The 21,894-nt window shown below is 43.7% G+C and overlaps 1 protein-coding gene across 1 annotated transcript in view; it reads right to left on the reverse strand.

The window, feature by feature from the left end:
* LOC120045364 (1-phosphatidylinositol 4,5-bisphosphate phosphodiesterase epsilon-1-like) overlaps positions 1-17,928 on the reverse strand; it is a 35,928-nt gene extending 18,000 nt beyond the window's left edge. The window contains exons 1-6 of the mRNA XM_038990241.1: positions 17,923-17,928; positions 17,458-17,707; positions 4,867-5,183; positions 2,131-2,276; positions 1,694-1,955; positions 1,260-1,471 (exon numbers count right to left, since the gene is read on the reverse strand). Coding sequence (XP_038846169.1) covers positions 1,260-1,471; positions 1,694-1,955; positions 2,131-2,276; positions 4,867-5,183; positions 17,458-17,707; positions 17,923-17,928 — 1,193 coding nt within the window. The remainder of the gene's footprint in view (positions 1-1,259; positions 1,472-1,693; positions 1,956-2,130; positions 2,277-4,866; positions 5,184-17,457; positions 17,708-17,922) is intronic.
* Positions 17,929-21,894: the final 3,966 nt, after the last annotated feature.

Genomic DNA, 21,894 nt, shown 5'->3' on the forward strand with positions numbered 1-21,894 from the left:
ATCTCAACAAAGAATTCCCATCATTAACACTCGCAGTCCCCAGATAACCTGACATTAAATATGATTCATGAACCTCTGCTTCCTGTCAAGTAACACTTGTCATTGATTATACAGTATCATAAACCAGGTAGTTTGGGTCCTGGACGTTGATTGGCTGAAACCCGTGGTATATCAGACATTATAAACCGGGTGGTTCGAGCCCTGAATGCTGATTGGCTGACAGCCGTGGTATATCAGACCTTATATGACAAAACAATTTTTACTACTCTAATTACATTGGTAACCAGTTTATAATAACAATAAGGCTCCTCGGGGGTTTGTGATATATGGCCAATATACCACGGCTAAGGGCTGTATCCAGGCACTCCTCGTTGAGTCGTGCTTAAAAACAGCCCTTAGCCGTGGTATATTGGCGATATACCACACCCCTCGTGCCTTATTGCTTAACTATAATCTATGCTTTACTGTTGCATGTTCTCTAAAATATCCAGTCTTAAAATATTCTTTGTCTTGCAGTTACTATGCATTCAGCACGTTCCACAAGGCCAAACAATGATATTTCATAACGACTACACCTCTGCTGGACAGAACATTCAACTGTGCTGACTTTTTTTTTTTAAAGGACAAGCTGCAACAATGGCAGAACGGAAGTGGTCCATGGACAATGTCTGCAGAGCTACTGTGGTTCTTACGGCTCTTACGGCCGTCCACCTTCTGTCTCTATGTGTTTCTGTCAAAGAAACAGCGGAGAAAGGAGTTGACATTAAAGGGAGCCTTCCACTATCAGACAGGGACACCATTCCTTCTGAAAGGGTTGACATTCAAATAAGAGCTACTTTAAACACATCACTTTTGGTGGAGGTCGGTTACGGAAACATCAGGGGGAAAAGATTTAAAGTGGAAGACGTTATTCTCAACTTTCTCAGATTAAAGGGGGTTTAAACAGGTGGAATCTAAATGTATCATCCATGTAACTCTGATCTAGAATGTGAAACATTCATAGAAAATCCACGTATAAATAACCTTTGAATCAAACATGCAAGTACTGTATATGCTAGAGGGGAGTAGTCAAGTAGAGGGAACGCCTACATGAACGCCATCACAATATGATGGCGAGAGCAATGGATCGACTGTAGATTCTTCCTGACACTTTAGGATTTTTCGTGTCCCCCCCACAGGTTAAGGTTAGGATTTGGGAATCCTAAAACTGATCCTAGATCTGTGCCTGAGTACCGCTTCTTCCTGATCCAGTCACTTACTGGTTCCTGTTCCTGTCCATGAATGTCTTTTTGCAGGAGCTGGAGGAGCCTTCGTGGTGGCCCTCCTCTCCCTCCTCCATCTCCAGACTGCGGTTGCAGGAGCGGATGATCTGCAGGATGTTGCTGACCGTGGCTTCCTTCTCCTGGCTGTGCAGCCCGTCTGGCCCCGCCCTCTGCAGGAAGTGCTGCTGCCCGCCGTAGTCCCCCACAAACTACACAGAAAGAGAAACAGGGTAACGTGAACAATAAAAGGTGGCACTACACAGGTAAAATAGCAACTTGATGTAAAGTGTCAAACTGCTCATCTAGGAAGAGCCATCAAAGCTGTGTTAAGAGCTTCAGAGCGCTAGCAGGTGTTGTCTGTCCAGCTAGCCTTGTTCACCCACTATGCTACAAGCTTGGCATGCAAGCCTGGGCCTGGCCCACTTCGTTACCTCTAGTGAGTCCTCTGGCGAGTCGTGCGTTGAGTGGCGCAGGCTGATAATGCTGGCGGCCCCGTCCAGCGCGTCACTCAGCTCTTTGAGGAAGACGCCACAGAAGGGCACTACCTTGCACCCTGGGATGTTAAGGGCACGGTTCAACACTTTCTTGTACTCGGACGAAGACTCGTGCTGCGCCATGGCATCTTTCAGTCTGCGCATGGTCTCAATGTCCGACTGCTCCATGAACTGCCACATCTTCAGTACTTTACGAGACCTGGAGCAGAGAATAATTCCATATCGATCTATCACACATCTTACTTACGTTAGGTTTAGCAGAATGATTTTTAATTAGGTGCAATCTGAATAATGAAAATTGACAGGTGCTGTAGGATTACAGCCGGTTGGAAGAAAGTGAGGAGTGTAAGAAATGTGTCTGGAAGACCAAATACCGTAGTCCAGCCAGGAACTCCATTACGGCGTTGTAGTTGCCCATGTTCCAGCAGCACTTGGCCACGTGGACCAGATAGGAGAACACCGCTCTCTTCTCCTCCATTGAACTCGCAGTCAGGATCAACCAGGTCACCCACGAGCTCACCTGTTAGAGACAGCAACTCTCACAGTTACAACATCGTCTACTTCATGACCCGTCAATGCTCCGAAACAGCCAGGCTGCGCTTGAAATGACACACTAGTCCCTATATAGTGCACTGCTTTCATAGGGCTCTGGTCAAAAGTTGAGGCACTATATAGGGAATATGGCACCATTTTGGACACACCCTTATAATGAAAGGACTAGTGTTTCCCACTGGGCAGGTCAATGTTCTACACAGCATCGACAACAGCACCATTTATGATGAACTCAATTAAACGGAATTAGGCCTAATTTCAACCCAGGTTTAGCGGTCACTATCTCTAACCTAACACGAAAAAATGGTGGTAGTCGGCTCTACAACAAGTTATGAAACCTTTTGATTGCATCAGGTCTCGTTTGTTGCATATATCCAACCAAAATAGTAGAGATAAGGGTTTATCCAAGTTCAGGCAGAAACCCTGGACTGGACATAACAGTTGGAGCAAATATTTGCCCGCTGTCGTGTTGCGGCTAAACCCCCCCCCCTAAAACAATGAGGGTTACATAAACAGTTCCACAGGCAGGTTCCTGATACTGCAGTCAGTCAGGTCTGTTCTGTTCCTATGGGAGAACCAGTCATCAGAACCAGGGCCAGTCAGACTCTCTGCCTCTCTAAAGTCATCCCTGTAAGCATTCCTCTTGTCGCACTGCTCAGCTGTCTACAGTTACAGATGTAAGATCTTAATTTGAGCCTGCTTGCTACAGCAGGAAAATAATCCTGCAGCAACAGGAAATGTAAATTGTTTGGGAATTATAATTCATGGAAATATCTTGTAGGGGTTGATTCATTTTTCCTTAGGGCAAATCCAGTATGACATTTTAAAGTGGAAATTAAAAACTTTAGAAGCCTTCTTAAACCTAAACAACTTTGCATTTCCTGCTGTGCAAAATTCTCAGCAACCCAAGAGCAATCAAATGAAGAACCTACATCTGTACACACCCAGAGAGAAGCCAGTAGGCTTAAAAAAACAACATAACACAGATCCAATTACTGGGTTATGTAAGATGTAAACGGAGGGGGGGGGGACTTCAGTTTGATTCCCTCCAGAGAGAAAACTTCAGACACTAAAAGTTACAGCGCCATCCCAGACATAGATATCATCCTCCTTCCCCTCGCTCGTTTCCAGGAACGACTGACAATGAGAGACGGCACCAAAGTGATAGAGAGAGAAACATGACATTCCACTTCTCCCTCTCCCAAGTGTCTGCAGTACATTACTATTTGAATCCAGACTGTGTTACATTACAGCCATGTCCCTCAGCGCTATAAACATTGTCAGCGGTGGACATGAAAGCACTGGTAGGCCGTAGATTAGAGGCAGGTGCATATCTGTCAGAGTGGCTGATATTGTAGACGGCACGACTCCCGTCCTCCCATGGATGAGTCCATATTTAAAAGGTGGGAGATCAGTCGGCGGTGATCCAAAATGGTCTCTGCCTGTTATGTGGCGTCCCTTTGATAAAGACACATAGGGGTTACATCAGAATGACAACCCGAATCCACTGGACTAAACCGAACGGCACTCGGATTCCAATATGATATAGTATATATCAAATAGGCTACACAATAACAATGGAATTATAATTCCAGGAATACATCTTTTGGTGAGAATGCCAATAACACCATTTGACCAGTGATCAAAAACATACAACGTGCTTACAATCTTCTTTTCTGTGTCAAGGTTCAGTTTCCCCATGATGGAACGATGACATAATCAATGTTGACAGAGTTATTACAAACTCACCACACGACCATTTTGTGTTTGTCAGAATTAACCGCTCCAGACAGCCATTTCGGCTCAAACAGCCTGCCCAGTTTCTCTGATCCGGTTCGTGGAACTGGGGCACAGCCGGTAACCACACACATAGTGAGTCCATCTCTACCATGCTGCGGAGGTTATGTCAGACTCTGTCTCTGTTGAGAAGAGTCACTCATTTGATTGTAGCTCCGCCACATGCCCAAAAATGGTTAGGATACACATTTGGGGAAATACAATTCTCACTCTCCTTCTCTCGCTTAATAAAAACCAGCTGATGTTAAGGCATGAAACTTAAAGATGACATAATTTCCACTTAAAGATGACATCATTTCCTCCGTGTGCTTGGGACTGACCTCATTCCGATGCCGCCGAGATGTTTTTCTTAATTGTTTATTCTCAAAGTCAATCAGCGTAGAGGGCAGCTCAAAGGGCTCCATTTAGGAGTGTAATTTGACACTAATCCCCGCAGGTGTGGGAAACAAACTGGCAGAATAAGACCATCAAACACTGTACACCACCGGGTGGTCAATTCCACAAAAATAATATCTAACAATTAACAGTAAGTGAGATCTTTAATAACCTTATACCGCAGGGCTCTCCAATCCTGGTCCCGGACAGCAACAATGTGTGCAGGCTTTTGTTCTAGCCCAGCATTAACACACCTGACTCAACTAATAGATGAATCATCAAGACCTTCATTAATTCAACCCCATCCTGTAGATATTTAGGACTAAGATTGTTACTAACCACTCAACGCAGTCACATTAGTGACAGCCTCTCTTCACCAGTCTCACCTCATTGAACCGTGTGACCAGGTCCTCCACAGTGTTCCTCTGGGTCTGTATGGGCATGGCCGGGGCCGACAGCGAGGCCTTGAGGCTGGGGTGCAGGCGCCTGCTGCAGTCGGGGCTGCCCAGGTCCCTGGTGAAGAAACAGATGTAGTCCAGGGGGAAGATGCGGCGGTACAGCTGCTGCTCCTGCTCCGTCAGGATGCTGGCGATCTCCTCGGGGAACTGGATCAGGTGACGCAGCTCGACCAGCTCCTTGCTGATGCCCGTCACGTTGGACGGGACCGCGCTGCACGCCGACATGTTGCTGCACAGCTGACGCTCTGAGAGAGACAGACGGGTGAGAGATGTACACAGTAAACTAAAAGGTATCCTCCAACGTCAATTCCCAGGTAATATTAAACATGGTAGGAAAGCTGAACCCCGCTGCTTTTCAGAATACAAAACACGTCAAAAACAAACTCTCTAGTTCAGACATCAAACATTTCCACCCGAGTGGCAGAAGTGCGTGTTCGGGTTTTCGTACAGGAGCCATTAGCCCCGTTTCCAGTGTGTTTACACACCCTGAGAACACACACACCACAGCTCTGCTGTCTCTGCTCAGAGATAAATGGCTGTGTGCTCTGTTGGTATGGTGGACCGGGGGACCGGTGCAGAAATACCATAAATACAGGGAATTAGATGCCCCTCTGGACATCGTCAGCCCTCAGCCGCCACACACCACCGCTGGATGTCCTGGGAAACCTTTTGATATGTGCGCCAGGTAGCCATGGCTACCGCAATAACTGGCGGCGGGAAAATAAATAAATAAATCGGCCATTTATATTGGTTGATTTGTGCATCCGGCGCAGTTTCTCAACTGCTCTCGGTAATGAACATTGTGTGCCGTTTACATTGTGAGATTGACGCGATCTATCATGCTGCGGCCTAGAGCGGAGTCTAACTAAACACAACATCCCGCAGACTGCACTAGGACTTGTGGTAAAAAATAAATGCTAAAAAAAAATATGTCAGACTTAAAAAGGGACAGTTTAAACAATAAGAAAAAGGGACCATCCCACCACTGTTTGGGTAAACAGCTGAGGGATGGAGAAATGTAACTACTCAAATTCATAGACCGAGTTATGGATGAAAGGGACTGACCATCTATGAGTTTAAAATTACAGTTTTAACCCTGTTTTGAGGCTGTACAGTGTTTGTTTACACTGGAGTAAAATAAGCCTGTGTTTTGGATTCTGATGGAGTAAGATAGTTGAACTAAGCTTATAAGGCATTTATAATTTGGGCCTATATTCTTCAAGAATAAATGGCTACGTAGCCACTGCAGATTTCCCCTTTAAAATGATACTGACGTGGGTGAAATATATAAAGGGCCCCGCTTTATAGCCAGAACATAATCAGAAAGTTCTAGAATGGCGTAAAAGCAGAACATAAACAATCATTTGATTAATTCTTCTTATTTTTAGAACCTTGGTAAAGGGGGCTCGGTGTTTTATTGGGCCCCCATATTACAGTTGAAGCTCAAACATTACCATTGACCATATTAGCCCTTTTATCCTTGTAGTCAATAACACTACTCTCCCTTAAACAAGAGCAGCATTTGTTTTGGTTTTATAATGCTATAAATCATTGACTTCTTATCAAGTTAATATCTCAAAACTAATATTGAACATAATTTTTTTTTTTTTTTTAAAGCTGTGCATACGGTCCTGGAAATATTTTCAACAAATCAACGTCTGTTATCATCCATCTCCAACATCTGCTCAATGTCCTCTTTTTATGAGCTACCTTTTGAAGTGGAAATAAATTGCATTTGATCATGTCGTACAATACTCCGGGGCTAAGTGTCTCCCGCTCCCTAATCTTTATGCACGATGCCCTACTCAAAGCACAGCATAAGCCTTGCATAAAAGCCTGGTGAAGCAGGGTTCATGGGAGAGTGTCTGCAGAGATTCTGTTTTAGAAAAGAATCCCGGTTGTATCCTAAATGGCTCCTTATTCCTATTGATTTTTGATTTATTTCACCTTTATTTAACCAGGTAGGCAAGTTGAGAACAAGTTCTCATTTACAATTGCGACCTGGCCAAGATAAAGCAAAGCAGTGCGACACATACAACAACACAGAGTTACACATGGAGTAAAACAAACATACAGTCAATAATACAGTAGAAAAATAAGTCTATATACAATGTGAGCAAATGAGGTGAGATAAGGGAGGTGAAGTCAAAAAAAAGGCCATGGTGGCGAAGTAAATACAATATAGCAAGTAAAACACTGGAATGGTAGATTTGCAGTGGAAGAATGTGCAAAGTAGAGAGAGAAATAATGGGGTGCAAAGGAGCAAAATAAATAAATAAATAAATAAATACAGTAGGGAAAGAGGTAGTTGTTTGGGCTAAATTATAGATGGGCTATGTACAGGTGCAGTAATCTGTGAGCTGCTCTGACAGCTGGTGCTTAAAGCTAGTGAGGGAGATAAGTGTTTCCAGTTTCAGAGATTTTTGTAGTTCGTTCCAGTCATTGGCAGCAGAGAACTGGAAGGAGAGGCGGCCAAAGGAAGAATTGGTTTTGGGGGTGACCAGAGAGATATACCTGCTGGAGCGCGTGCTACAGGTGGGTGCTGCTATGGTCACCAGCGAGCTGAGATAAGGGGGGACTTTACCTAGCAGGGTCTTGTAGATGACCTGGAGCCAGTGGGTTTGGCGACGAGTATGAAGCGAGGGCAAGCCAACGAGAGCGTATAGGTCACAGTGGTGGGTAGTATATGGGGCTTTGGTGACAAAACGGATGGCACTGTGATAGACTGCATCCTATATAGTAGTGCACTAGGTTTGGCCAGGTCCAATAGGGCTCTGGTAAAAAGTAGTGCACTATATAGGGAATACCCAGGCTGCCTAGCTGGCTGGTCCAGGCTGTAGCCTAATGTACATCCTGCTGAGGAGACGTCCTCTGTGATCACACTCGGCGTCTTTCTGTCAGCCTGTGTCACGGCCCGTGTCTGTACAACAATATACTTCAGAGCTGTATTCAGGGTGCTTAAAGGCCATAGGTCAGACCCTCAGGAAAGAGAGTCAAGACCTGAGTCGAGAGAGTTCTTTCCCTTTGCCCCTCTGTGGTATTTCCTGTGTGAGGAGCAAGTCGGTAGGATGCTTATTGGCGTGACGAAGGAGAATAACAGAATGTAAACCATTACAAAACCTGATCAAGAGAAGTTTGAAATGACTGTAGCTTGAGCCATGCCATGATGAATCACCTGGCTATTTATACTGACCTGAGCAGAGCACAGAACCTTTAACATGTCTGACGTTACTCACTGTTGCAGTGATGACAATCATAACTACAGTAGGGGATGAATCAAACAGGTGCACCAAGTCGGAGATCATTGTTTTATTTATCTAAAACCAGCCTGGTTATATACACATTTCTTTATTATGATAAATTGACTTTACCCATATCAGTCTCATGACAAGGACCTAACACAACACTCCAAAACCTTGTATCAATCAATCAAATGCATTTATAAAGCCCTTTTTACATCAGCGGATACAGACTATAACCACGGTACCTAACCAGAGTCTCTCTAAAGCCCAAACCACACAACAAATTCATGACATCAAAAATACTGTTTCAAGTCAACAAATCCACATCATTCAAAACAACATTGCAACAGACTGTAGAGGAACAGAAGTCTGTCCTTGGAGCTCAAAATAAAACATGCCATTACAAACCAGGACATAATGTGACCAGCCAGTCCTGGTAAACTAGCCACAGACAGAGACAGGAGTAGCAACAGTCTGTGACAGCTCTGGAGACAGAAACTCTGTGGAGACAAGTGACAACCCACAGGAGTAGGCTAGCTATAGAAACTGAAGAAATCTAATCACACACACTTGAGAAGGCTGCTAAGGTGCAGGCAGATAGCTTACTGTTGAGTGAAGAGAGCCTCCACACACTCACAGTATAGTCCACACACTCACAGTATAGTCACAATATAGTCCACACTCACCGTATAGTCCACACATTCACAGTATAGTCACAATATAGTCCACACTCACCGTATAGTCCACACACTCACAGTATAGTCACAATATAGTCCACACTCACCGTATAGTCCACACACTCACAGTATAGTCACAATATAGTCCACACTCACCGTATAGTCCACACACTCACAGTATAGTCACAATATAGTCCACACACACAGTATAGTTCACACACTCACAGTATAGTCCACACCTTCACAGTATATAGTCACAGTATAGTCCACACTCACAGTACAATCCACACACTCACAGTATAGTCACAGTATAGTCCACACACCCACAGTATAGTCCACACCTTCACAGTATATAGTCACAGTATAGTCCACACTCACAGTACAATCCACACACTCACAGTACAGTCACAGTATAGTCCACACACTCACAGTATAGTCCACACACCCACAGTATAGTCACAGTATAGTCCACACACCCACAGTATAGTCCACACCTTCACAGTATAGTCACAGTATAGTCCACACTCACAGTACAGTCACAGTATAGTCCACACCTTCACAGTATATAGTCACAGTATAGTCCACACTCACAGTACAATCCACACACTCACAGTATATAGTCACAGTATAGTCCACACTCACAGTATCCTCCAAACACTCACAGTATATAGTCACAGTATAGTCCACACTCACAGTACAATCCACACACTCACAGTACAGTCAGAGTATAGTCCACACACTCACAGTATAGTCCACACACTCACAGTAAAGTCACAATAGTCCACACCTTCACAGTATAGTCCACACACTCACAGTACCGTCACAGTAGTCCACACACTCACAGTACAGTCACAGTATAGTCCACACACCCCCAGTACAGTCCACACACCCCCAGTACAGTCCACACACCCCCAGTACAGTCCACACACCCCCAGTACCGTCACAGTAGTCCACACACTCACAGTACAGTCACAGTATAGTCCACACACCCCCAGTACAGTCCACACACCCCCAGTACAGTCCACACACCCCCAGTACAGTCCACACACCCCCAGTACAGTCATAGTATAGTCCACACACTCACAGTACAGTCACAGTATAGTCCACACACTCACAGTAGTCACAGTACAGTCCACACACTCACAGTACAGTCATTGTACAGTCTACACACTTACAGCACAGTCATTGTACAGTCCACACACTCACAGTACAGTACACACACTCATAGTCCACATACTCGCAGTACAGTCTACACACACAGTACAGTCCGCACACTCACAGTATAGTCATAGTATAGTCCACACACTCACAGTAGTCCACACACTCACAGTAGTCCACACACACAGTCAACTCCCAGTATAGTCCACACACTCCCAGTATAGTCATAGTATAGTCCACACACTCCCAGTATAGTCATAGTATAGTCCACACACACCCATTATAGTACATTCCATAGGACAACAGCACTGAATCCTGTCTGTCTCTAGACGGTTTCATTTAAAGCCCACTTACTGATCAGCTTGAAGTCCATCCTGTGGGAGTGCTTCATGGCTGAGCTGCGGACGGCAGGAGCAGCGCTGTCGTTACTGTTAGCTCCGTGGTTGTTCACACAGCACCGGCGAGGTGCACTTGTCCACATCAGGAGCGCCAGCTGCTCTCCAGCTCTCGTTGCTCTGCTGCTCCCCGAGCTGACAGGCTACAAACCTCACAGCCATGCGCCAGCAACGCCTGCAGCCAGCCCCCCACCTCCAGCTATAACACCCCACACAGAGAGACACCGATAGCCCCAACACTCCTCCCTCCCCCCAGCTCCTCTCTGTGAGGTCAGTTTACATACACATGAAGGCTATACATGTCCTGCCACAGAGGGGGAGTCAAGTATCTAAGCATGTAGTCTAGAAGCCAAATATGACTCATTACAAAGTGGAGGGAAATCTCAGAGAAAAGGAGTGTACCATTGATTTACTGGTGGTTGTAAAATGGTTTTCAGATAAATATATTCGGATAAAGCTTAGTCACTCCCCAGTCCAAAGGAACATTTAAGTCTGATGAACAGAATATCAAGGTAATACTGAGTGCTGCCAGAATACATGTGGTAAGCTGGCATTTTCCCCAGCACTTTTCACTTAGGTGGGGCAGCGCCTCACCTCTTCTGATTTAGTTTAATAAAAAAATATTGATGCGAACGTGTTAAAAAGATGCGCAAAGTTTTTATTTAATTTTTTTTAAAAACAAATTCCCTCATGATTGGTCAACTCACGCACAATTTCTCTGTCCTTCACATCGGAGTGCTGCAGCAGGCTCTGTGTGTGTCTTGAGAAATCAGATTTAAGGAAATCGCGCTCTCCACTTTCCTCTGGTAGCTTATTTATTTAGCAAACGTGACAACCACACATCCCCCGCAGTTAGCTGTTTTCACAACGCCAAAATAAATGAATATACTATTTATTTATTACTTTGACACATCACTCACATTACTACGCTCTGTCCCTCTGGCCAGGGTAAACAAAGCACTAACATGAAGTATTTATAGCCCATTTATTTGTGTTAAGAGAAAATGTGAATGGGATCAAATGTGGTTTATTTTCAAACTTAGGCTGACTAGGCAACCTAGACGATTTCAATACAAAATGATTAACTTGAATTACTCAATGAACACAATAGCTGACAGACTGAGATCATTTTTTTATTAGGCCTACAGTTGCATAGGGCAGGCCTACACAATGCAAACCTGCATGAAGCAAGCTCAGCAAGGTGAGTGCTATTGTCCAATCATGTTGCTGGCTGTCTGTTCATTCCCTGTTAGTCTAGCTTTAAAAAAATAATCCATATGAATTCATGTGAAACAAGTACAGGTTGCCGCAGTTTGACAGGGGTTTCATCCTCCCCAAACCCAGGAGTTTTTCCAAGAGTGTTTTTCAAACCATGTGACCGGATGACAAAAACACTGGTCTCATCATAGCACATATTAAAACTTTTAACAACTGATAAACACCTTCATACCATATAAGGTCCAGTTTTACCTGGATCGGCTACCAGATAAGGAAAAACTCTTGGCCCCAGGTTTTTTGTTTTTGCCCCACCACTCTGGGACCTGTGGTGTCATCTCTGTAAAGCATGAGGTCATACACCCTTGACAGCCTTAAAAAGTGGAGACTTCCCCTAAGCTTCCCCCGCCATGTCGCCAAATATACATTGTGTGTTTGAACCATATATCAACAGCCTGTTGGGAGGAAGCCAAACAGTATTCCCCTTAATTAGTCATTTAAACCACATTTAGACAATGTGATCTGTAGGACAAAAGACTTCAAGCTTCACCCTATTCAGTACACAACCAAAAAAAACTGAACACGGCTTTTCATAACATGACTACTCAAAAGAGGACGAAAGGCTTCATTGTTTAACCCACACCTGCTTTTTGTCCACAAGCTGACAATGCGATAGCTGGCCAAGCGCAGTCACTGCGCAGCAGTTCAACATAAACAACGCTAGCTGACAACCTGGGCTTACACGCAGCCTCTCGCCATGTGGGTCTGCACTTCAGACAAACAAGCGTTTTTCATTCTAGCATACTGGTGGATCTCGCTGTACTTTGACCTGATCTTGACCTGGCTATTCCAGTCAGCATTTTTCTGAAGCCGTTATTTGTGTTTGCAGCTGCCAGTATGTCACCCTCAACCCTCATAACAATAACGACGAGGGTGGTTTTGAATGTCCTCAATCCACATACAGCACTGACATCACCGAGTCTTTCGGTCATCGGCGTGCCTCTGAACATCTAAGTTTGAAACACCTTTATCAAGTGTTAGAATGCTTCTGATCATTTGGCATGATCTAGAAATATTTGATTAAAGTCATAAGCCTTCACAAATGCCAGTCATAAAATGATATTGTTCCCATCTCTAAATAAGTCGCTCAATAGCAATCTACACCTTACTGTATCTGTTCTCTACTTATTACAGTAGATAGTCGCAGTAACACTGCTCTTGGCTGGAAGACGACTACAGCATTTTAACATCAGTGACAATGTACTGAAGGGAACATGACAGTAACAGTATGTAGCCAATTGGAAGAAGGCAAGGAAGAGGAGAAGACAGGTGGATCCCAAAACAAGCCTCTCTGACCTCACCCTTTGAAGAAAGGGTTAATACAATGTTTTCATATTCCAGAGACGAGAACAAGATCGCTAGGTGGTGATGGACTCCTCCACTGTGTGTGGTACAGTCCCAACCACACTCAGCCTCCACTTCAAACAACACAAACCCCTGACTGACATTCCATTATGAAAAGACTCTTCCACAGATGAAAACATCAACTGGACTCCTGAGGGAGACTACCGTATATAGAGATCATCATCAATCTGCATATCAAAGAAAGACGACGGATGTGTTTCGGACCAAATGTTCTTATTTATCAGAACCGAGTCTGCAAATCAAAACAGAGGTAGGTAGAGTCTTCATGTATTCTGCGGGCTTTGACTCAAAACCTTTCCTGTGGATCATACTGTACAAATAAGAGAAGTACTGGAGTAAACTGCTATAGTTTCTAAACCTGCTGGGTGAATACATTCTGCAGTCCATAGCATAGCCTAACATCGGGGGTCTCTTTCTCCTTATTTACCGCCTCAATCCAACCTCGCACGACAGCTACCGGCATCTCAATCAAGTCCTACAAAGGGCCCTATCAGCTTTCAGTTCTGGTACTGAACGAATGCCGTACGCCTTCCCGGACTCTATAACAAAGCAATGCTCATGCAATTAATATATTTGGACGGCGGGGATGGCGAGGGGGCTAGTGACTCAATGTGTCAAAGCCGCATCAGACGGCCTGTCACCTGGCCACTGTCCAGCAGGATTTTCGTCCGAGCCAGAGGGGGGATACGCTTACACCGCTCTCTCTTTGTGTGTGTGGGTGTTACATCATCGTGCTAGACAGGCCCACGGGAGACTTCAAGGTGAAATCATCACTGTGGAGCGTGAGAGAGAGACAGAGAGGCAGCACGAGAGACTCTCGCAAGAGACACAAGGAGACACAGAGAGTGTGCGGGCCAGCCAGAAAGAAGGCAGAAGTCAGCCAACATCAGATTAGACCAGGAGACAATCAGGGAGAGAGGGGAAATAAAGTATTTGTGCTAATCAAAGGAGCAAAGCAGCCATATTTGAAGTGCATATTGCGTTTTTAATTTGCTAGCTTTTCTGATTTGGACGAGGTGCAGAGTTGAACCTCAGCGTGACTCACTGCAGGCCACTTAGCTAAACTAGGGAGAGTGAATAGATTAGCGTGGGTTGTTTTTATCATTAGTTGGCACCATCAGTCTCATCAACACAAGGATTGATATCTAATATCTCTGAATAACAACGTTGGAAAACCCACACTAACAAATAAAGAACTTTAGAGAACATAAGATTTGAACAGTTCTGAAGGTGCTTGAAATAAGCTACATTAATGAGCTTTTTAGTGATACTCAATCCTTGTGAAGCCTGTGAAAGTCTAAAACAACAAAGTATATACGACCACAGGGCCCAACGTGCCGGGTGCCTGGCCTAGGTTAGACAGCCAGACAGACATGTAAAGGGGGGGGGGGGCGAAAACCACAGTCCCCATCCTCTCCTCTCTCACATGGCCCAATGCGGCCAGACCTGAGCTAGCCAGCATGTGGGAAAAATAAGAGAGCAGATCACTGGGGAATACATAACTAATGAGGACCTCTTCTATTCTATTAAACTGCAGTTCAAATATCAGGAACAACCCACAGGAACACACAGACCTTCCCTTCTGGAACACGAGCCGGGGACAGAGAACGAAGTCAGACAGAAATACAAGCCAATTCAAGTTCTACCTAATTAATCTGAAGTTCAGACCACTTTCTGTTAAAACTGCAATAAACTGTGTGTGGTACAAAATGCATCCGAAAAAGGTTTAGTGTGGTAGTAGTAGTCGGTATGCTGCATTATTATGAGGACACAAACCACAGAGGGACTTCTGGGCCCTTCTGAGGGACATTCTCAGATTCAACAGAACATTGGTTGATCACACACACACACACACACCTATGTATTGTATATTTCCTTCTTTTTGAAAGAAAAGCAAGTTTTTTGTCCATTAAAATACCATCAAATTGATCAGAAATACAGTGTAGACATTGTTAATGTTGTAAATGACTATTGTAGGTGGAAACAACAGATTTTTAATGGAATATCTACAGTTGAAGTCGGAAGATTACATACACCTTAGGCAAATACATTTAAACTCAGTTTTTCACAATTCCTGACATTTAATCCAAGTAAAAATTCCATGTCTTAGGTCAGTTAGGATCACCACTTTATTTTAAGAATGTGAAATTATGATTTATGATTTATTTATTTCATCACATTCCCAGTGGGTCAGAAGTTTACATACACTCAATTAGTATTTGGTAGCATTACCTTTAAATTGTTTAACTTGGGTCAAACTTTTTGGGTAGCCTTCCACAAGCTTCCCACAGTAAGTTGGGTGAATTTTGGCCCATTCCTCCTGACAGAGCTGGTATAACTGTCAGGTTTGTAGGCCTCCTTGCTGGCACATGCTTTTTCAGTTCTGCCCACAAATGTTCTATAGGATTGAGGTCAGGGCTTTGTGATGGCCACTCCAATACCTTGACATTGCTGTCCTTAAGCCATTTTGCCACAACTTTGGAAGTATGCTTGGGGTCATTGTCCATTTGGAAGACCCATTTACGACCAAGCTTTAACTTACTGATGTCTTGAGATGTTGCTTCAATACATCCACATAATTTTCCTGCCTCATGGTGCGATCTATTTTGTGAAGTTCACCAGTCCCTCCTGCAGCAAAGCACCCCCACAACATGATGCTGCCACCCCCGTGCTTCACGGTTGGGATGGTGTTCTTCGGCTTGCAAGCATCCCCCTTCTTCCTCCAAACATAAATGCCCATTATGGCCAAACAGTTCTATTTTTGTTTCATCAGACCAGAGGACATTTCTCCAAAAAGTACAATCTTTGTCCCCATGTGCAGTTGCAAACCGTAGTCTGTCATTTTTATGGCTTTTTTGGAGCAGTGGCTTCTTCCTTGCTGAGCGGCCTTTCTGGTTATGTCGATATAGGACTCGTTTTACTGTGGATATAGATACGTTTGTACCTGTTTCCTCCAGCATCTTCACAAAGTCTTTTGCTGTTGTTCTGGGATTGATTTGCACTTTTCGCACCAAAGTACGTTCATCTCTAGGAGACAGAACGAGTCTCCTTCCTGAGCGGTATGACGGCTGCGTGATCCCATGGTGTTTATACTTGCGTACTATTGTTTGTACAGATGAAAGAGGTACTTTCAGGCGTTTGGAAATTGCTTCCAAGGATGAACCAGACTTGTGGAGGTCTACAATTATTTTTCTGAGGTTTGACTCAATTGACTCAAATGATGTCAATTAGCCTACCAGAAGCTTCTAAAGCCATTACATCATTTTCTGGAGTTTTCCAAGCTGTTTAAAAGCACAGTCAACTTCGTGTATGTAAACTTCTGACCCACTGGAATTGTGGTACAGTGAATTATAAGTTAAATAATCTGTCTGTAAACAATTGTTGGAAAAATGACTTGTGTCATGCACAAAGTACATGTTCTAACCGACTTGCCAAAACTATAGTTTGTTAACAAGAAATTTGTGGAGTGGTTGAAAAACTAGTTTTAATGACTCCAACATAAGTGTATGTAAACTTCCGACTTCAATTGTACATAGGCGTACAGAGGCCCATTATCAGCAACCATCACTCCTGGGTTCCAATGGCACGTTGTGTTAGCTAATCCAAGTTAATAATTTTAAAAGTCTAATTGATCATTAGAAAACCCTTTTGCAATTATGTTAGCACAGCTGAAAACTGTTGTGATCATTAAAGAAGCAATACAACTGGCCTTCTTTAGACTAGTTGAGCATCAGGATTTGTGGGTTCGATTACAGGCTCAAAATGGCCAAAATCAAAGCACATTCTTCTGAAACTCATCAGTCTATTCTTGTTCTGAGAAATGAAGGCTATTTCATGCGAGAAATTGCCAAGAAACTGAGGAACTCGTACAACGCTGTGTACTACTCCCTTCACAGAACAGCACAAACTGAGCAAGAGGACAAGTACATTAAAGTGTCTAGTTTGAGAAATAGACGCCTCACAAGTCCTCAACTGTCAGCTTCATTAAATAGTACCCGCGTCAACAGTGAAGAGGCGACTCCGGGATGCTGGCCTTCTAGGCAGAGTTGCAAAGAAAAAGCCATATCTCAGACTGGCAAATAAAAATAAAAGATTAAGATGAGCAAAAGAACACAGACACTGGACAGAGGAACTCCGCAGGAGTGATAGTTGCTGATAATGGGCCTCTGTACGCCTATGTAGATATTCCATTCAAAAATCAGCCGTTTCCAGCTACAATAGTCATTTACAACATTAACAATGTCTACACTGTATTTCTGAAAAATGTGATGTTATTTCAAATGGACCAAAAAATTGCTTTTATTTAAAAAACAAGGACATTTCTAAGTGACCCCAAACATTTGAACAGTAGTAAAGATACATACAAACATACACTAGCCTCCTATAACACACACATACACACCTTACCTTTGAGCATGGCGTGTCCAGTGGAGCCAACGGTTACACTGGGCAGAGTGCTGCGGGCCCCGAGGGCGGCGGTGGCCTCCAGCAGGGCCCCGGTCAGACAGGCATACACTGAGGTCCTCTGGGAGCTGGCACGGTAACCGTACCTAGGCTGAGCCGGGCATGTCACCCTGAGACACACACATCCAGCAAAGGCTAGGAGCTTCCTGCACGGCTGCAGCAGGTTGTCCTCAACACTCAGCGCATGGTGGATCTGTGGACAGAAGAGAAGACATGTATTTATAAAAGAAAATGCTGTTTGGCCAGATACAGCTAAGTTATTCAGAACAAATGATATCTTCTACAATAATGACCTGCTTATCCCTGGTTATGGAGACCTGGGTTAAAGTGGAGCTCCTCCAGCTAAAAATAATAATTGTGTTTGACCAGATACAATGCTATTTCACAGTAAACAAAATAAAAACTGACTTTCATCACGCTTATAGGGAAGAGCACTCAACAGCTTTTGACATTACCGATCATAGTCTGCTGCTGAAAAAACGTTTGTGGTATAGCTTTACATCCTCTGCTATATTGTGGATTGAGAAGTACTTGTATAACAAAACACAGACGGTGTTCTTTGATGGAAGCCTCTCCAACCTAATCCAGGTAGAGTTGGGCATACCCCAGGGCAGCTGTCCCTGACTTTGACTTTTTTTTTTACTAATGACCTGCCACTGAGTAAAGCCTGTGTGTCTATGTATGCTGATGAGTCAACATCATAGACATCAGCTACCACAGCAAGTGAAATCACTGCAACGCTTAACAAAGAGCTGCAGTCAGTTTAAGAAATGGGTGGCAAGAAATAAGCTAGTCCTAAATATTTTTAAACTAAAAGCATTGTATTTGGGACAAAACCATTCACTAAACCCTAAACCTCAACTAAAGATTGTAATAAATAAAATGTAGAAATTGAGCAAGTTGAGGAGACTAAACTGCTTGGCGTAATCCTGGATCGTAAACTGTTATGGTAAAAATATAGATGTAACGGTAGCTAAGATGGGAAGAAGTCTATCGCACCTGGACTACTGCCCAGTCATATGGTCAAGTTCCACAAAGAGGAACATAGGTACTGTAGATATGTAGTGGTAGAGTAGTGGTGTAATAATGTGTTGAATGACGTACCGTTTAATTTATTTTTATGTAATAGCCTTAATCTTGTTTGGATCCCATGAAGTGTAGCTGCTGCCTTGGCAGCAGCTAATGGGGATCCTTAATAAATACAAATACTACTGTCTATTTGAGTATAGAGGAATCCCCCTATCCCTAGGGGATTTGCATAGCATGCATGTTTTACATATGATCCATAAATACAGCTGGGACCCTTTTACTATAAGTATATTATTACCCCACATCCAATTTCTTCTTCTGCAGCCTCAAAATGATGAGCAGGCTGATCAAGACTTTGGTATAAACAAGGTTTTAAAAGTTAAACGACACACTCCAACTAACAAATGTAATCCTGGTAATCTTAAACCCACCCGGGGTTACGTAACATTTGTAAAGATCAGAAGAGGTCTTCATAATGTCTTCCTTCTGATATCCAAAGAGAAGGAAAAGAGCTGAGGTAAAGGACTAAATCAACAGCTCGATCTTACTGGCCTCCGAGTGCATTTCATCTCACTCTGAAAACGTTTGTGAAACCAGCTGCCATTATTCTGCCATTACTACCAATCGGTTCCAGGAAAAACAGTTAGCTAAATCTTTGCCCTTCCTCTGAACAGAATGACCCTGCTAATTTGTCCCTGCTCTTCACAAGACCTACAGTATACACATGTACCGAGGTAGCGACTTAAGAGGTTTGAATGAATGGAGGACCTGAGCAGGAAGTCACTTTCCAGCACAGTTATTCACTATTGCCAGACAGCATGATATAAGAGAATAGAGCATTGTGCTCTCTCAGGTAAGTTCCCAGACTGTGAAGTCAAAGCAGCTACTCCTTAGAGAGACAGCAAGACCTTGGCAGGTTGGGTTTGATTGTATTAAGAAACTATTCCAAATTATTCATCCAGTTATGTTTTATGGTAAATGTATCTTAAGGGCTGAAAAATGTTGATTCATAACATATACCCTAAAACCATCAGGTATCTCATGTTTCAATATCATTAGTGCAATAACACCCTCCTCTTGCCTTGTTAAAGCCAGAATTAAGTAGATTATTGCCACAGCAACCAGGATAAGCAGACAGTCTATAATACTTAGCAATTCAATTAGCTGGTTCTCATTTTTTCTCCTCTATTGAAGTGCCGCAGAACATTACATAGCACAGCTTTTACAAAAATACACAGGGTGTCTGAACTGTTCAAGAAAACAAGGGCAATTTGGATGGTCAGGGGCTACAGTAGTACCAGATCAGGATGTCTCTATAATGTCGTCCTTATGATATCCAAAAGCCCTTTTACATCTGAAAAGGAAATTAGCCGAGGTAAAAGGACTAAAACAACAGCTTGATCTTATTGGCTTCCGAGAGCATTTCATCTCACTCCGACAACGTTTCTGTGAAACCAGCTGCAATTATTCTACCATTACTTGTTCTTTGTAACCAGACACATTAGCTGTGCTTGATTGAGCTTACCTGTTGCAATGAAACCAATAGAAAAGTCCAAACCTGGCACTCCAGACAGGCCAAAGCTCAAGTATTTGAAAGATTTCAAATAACATTTCAACCCAGGTCTGACTAACAGAAAGCCCTGATGCTGAAAGAAAAATGGCACACACAAAAAAAAAAAAAAAACTCCCATTTACGATGAAAGTAGTCCAGAAGTCATGGACCCTGCAGTCACCAGCCCAGATAAACGTTCTGCTCATGGGATGGGTTTCCTGTCTGAAAAGTCAGTTTGCTGTTGTCAGATTTTAAACTGGCCCCTAGGGGCCTGAAATCTACCAGCCTGCACGTTCTGTAAATTAGGCTACAGCAGCCAGTCACAAAATGGTTGTTACATTTTTTACATTTTAGTAATTTAGCACACTTGCTTATCCTGAGCAACTTACAGTAGTGAGTGAATACATTTTCATACTTAATGTTCTGGTCCCCCGTGGGAATCGAACCCACATGCCTGGCGTTGCAAGAGCCAAGCTCTACCAACTGAGCCACATGGGACAGCAAAGTTGCGAAGCTCTTGTGCCCTTGTTGCCTGCGTTCCAGCAGCAGCTATATGCAAGAGAACAAACCAAGAGCCACTGTAGGCAGAGTGGTGTCCATTTGATGTTTGCCTGCCTCGCGTTGTCAAACGACTCTCTCGCTCTCTTACAGAATATTGATTCATCTTAACCAGTTAGGAAAGAGCCACGCAGGACATTCATTTCATTTATTTATTTAGCCAGGATAGTCCACTCAGTAACAATTGTCACCGTTTTCCAGGTAGTCCTAGGTTCCAGGACAGACCGAGACAGCACAAGTCCATTAACTGGCACTTATTTCTCGGAGCACAACGTCTACTCTACACACACCCAGAACATGGGCCGTAGAGAGGGATTACAACATGTCTCTCTCCAGTCTGCCTGGCAACAGCCTTAGATCGCCGTCATGCCATTCTAGATCAAAGGGATATTAGCGAAGTGCGGCCTGTATGAACTGTTGAGCTTTTTCCAAGTATTCCTCACTTGGTACAACTGGAACATGCCTACTACTCCCTCGGAGTCCCTTCATACTTCATACACTGGAATGCTGACAGACTCTGTAGAAGACACCGTGTTGGGAATAAAAGAGAAATGGCCCAGATAGAAGCTCATCACAGTTCATAAACACCTAAAGAGAGCTTATCTGGTCTGTCCGTCTGAGTGTCTAGAATCCAGAGCTGGCATGTGTGTGGTTGCGTGGTGTGTGTGTGTGTCCTCCATGCCTCTTGAGTAATTTGATGGTGTGTGTGGTCACTGGCCAGAGAATCTGAACCCTGGATGGAAACCCTAACTGCCCTGTATGTGAGACTCGCCCGGCCGTGGCTCAGCAGACGCAGACGAGCACAGGGAATGTGCCCTGTCTGATGGACACGCGGCAGCTGCCTACACTACTGAGACACGTACATCAAGTCCTTACCAGTCTTATTATCCCCTATCACCCACACACACACGTATGTCAGCCAGTCACACATGAAAACAACATCCGCAATATGGCTCGAAATAGGAGAGACATTTTATCGTGTTTTTCGAAGAGGGGGAAATTCCCTCGATAGTCTCCTCGAACTCTCAGGTTTCGTGGGAGAGCCACTATGTTTACACACAAATTTAAAAAGTGAACAGACATGGCTGACCAACTGTCCCAAATAAACCTTGATTATAACCTAACAATATATATCTTTGCTTTGTCTCGTAACATGTAAAAATCCCTCATCCATCCAATACTATACTCAAATGGCACCAGTAAAGTAAACTATAGAACACATATCAATGCATTAACCCATT

Source organism: Salvelinus namaycush, chromosome 4 (assembly GCF_016432855.1).
Source record: "Salvelinus namaycush isolate Seneca chromosome 4, SaNama_1.0, whole genome shotgun sequence".
Lineage (NCBI taxonomy): Eukaryota > Metazoa > Chordata > Actinopteri > Salmoniformes > Salmonidae > Salvelinus > Salvelinus namaycush.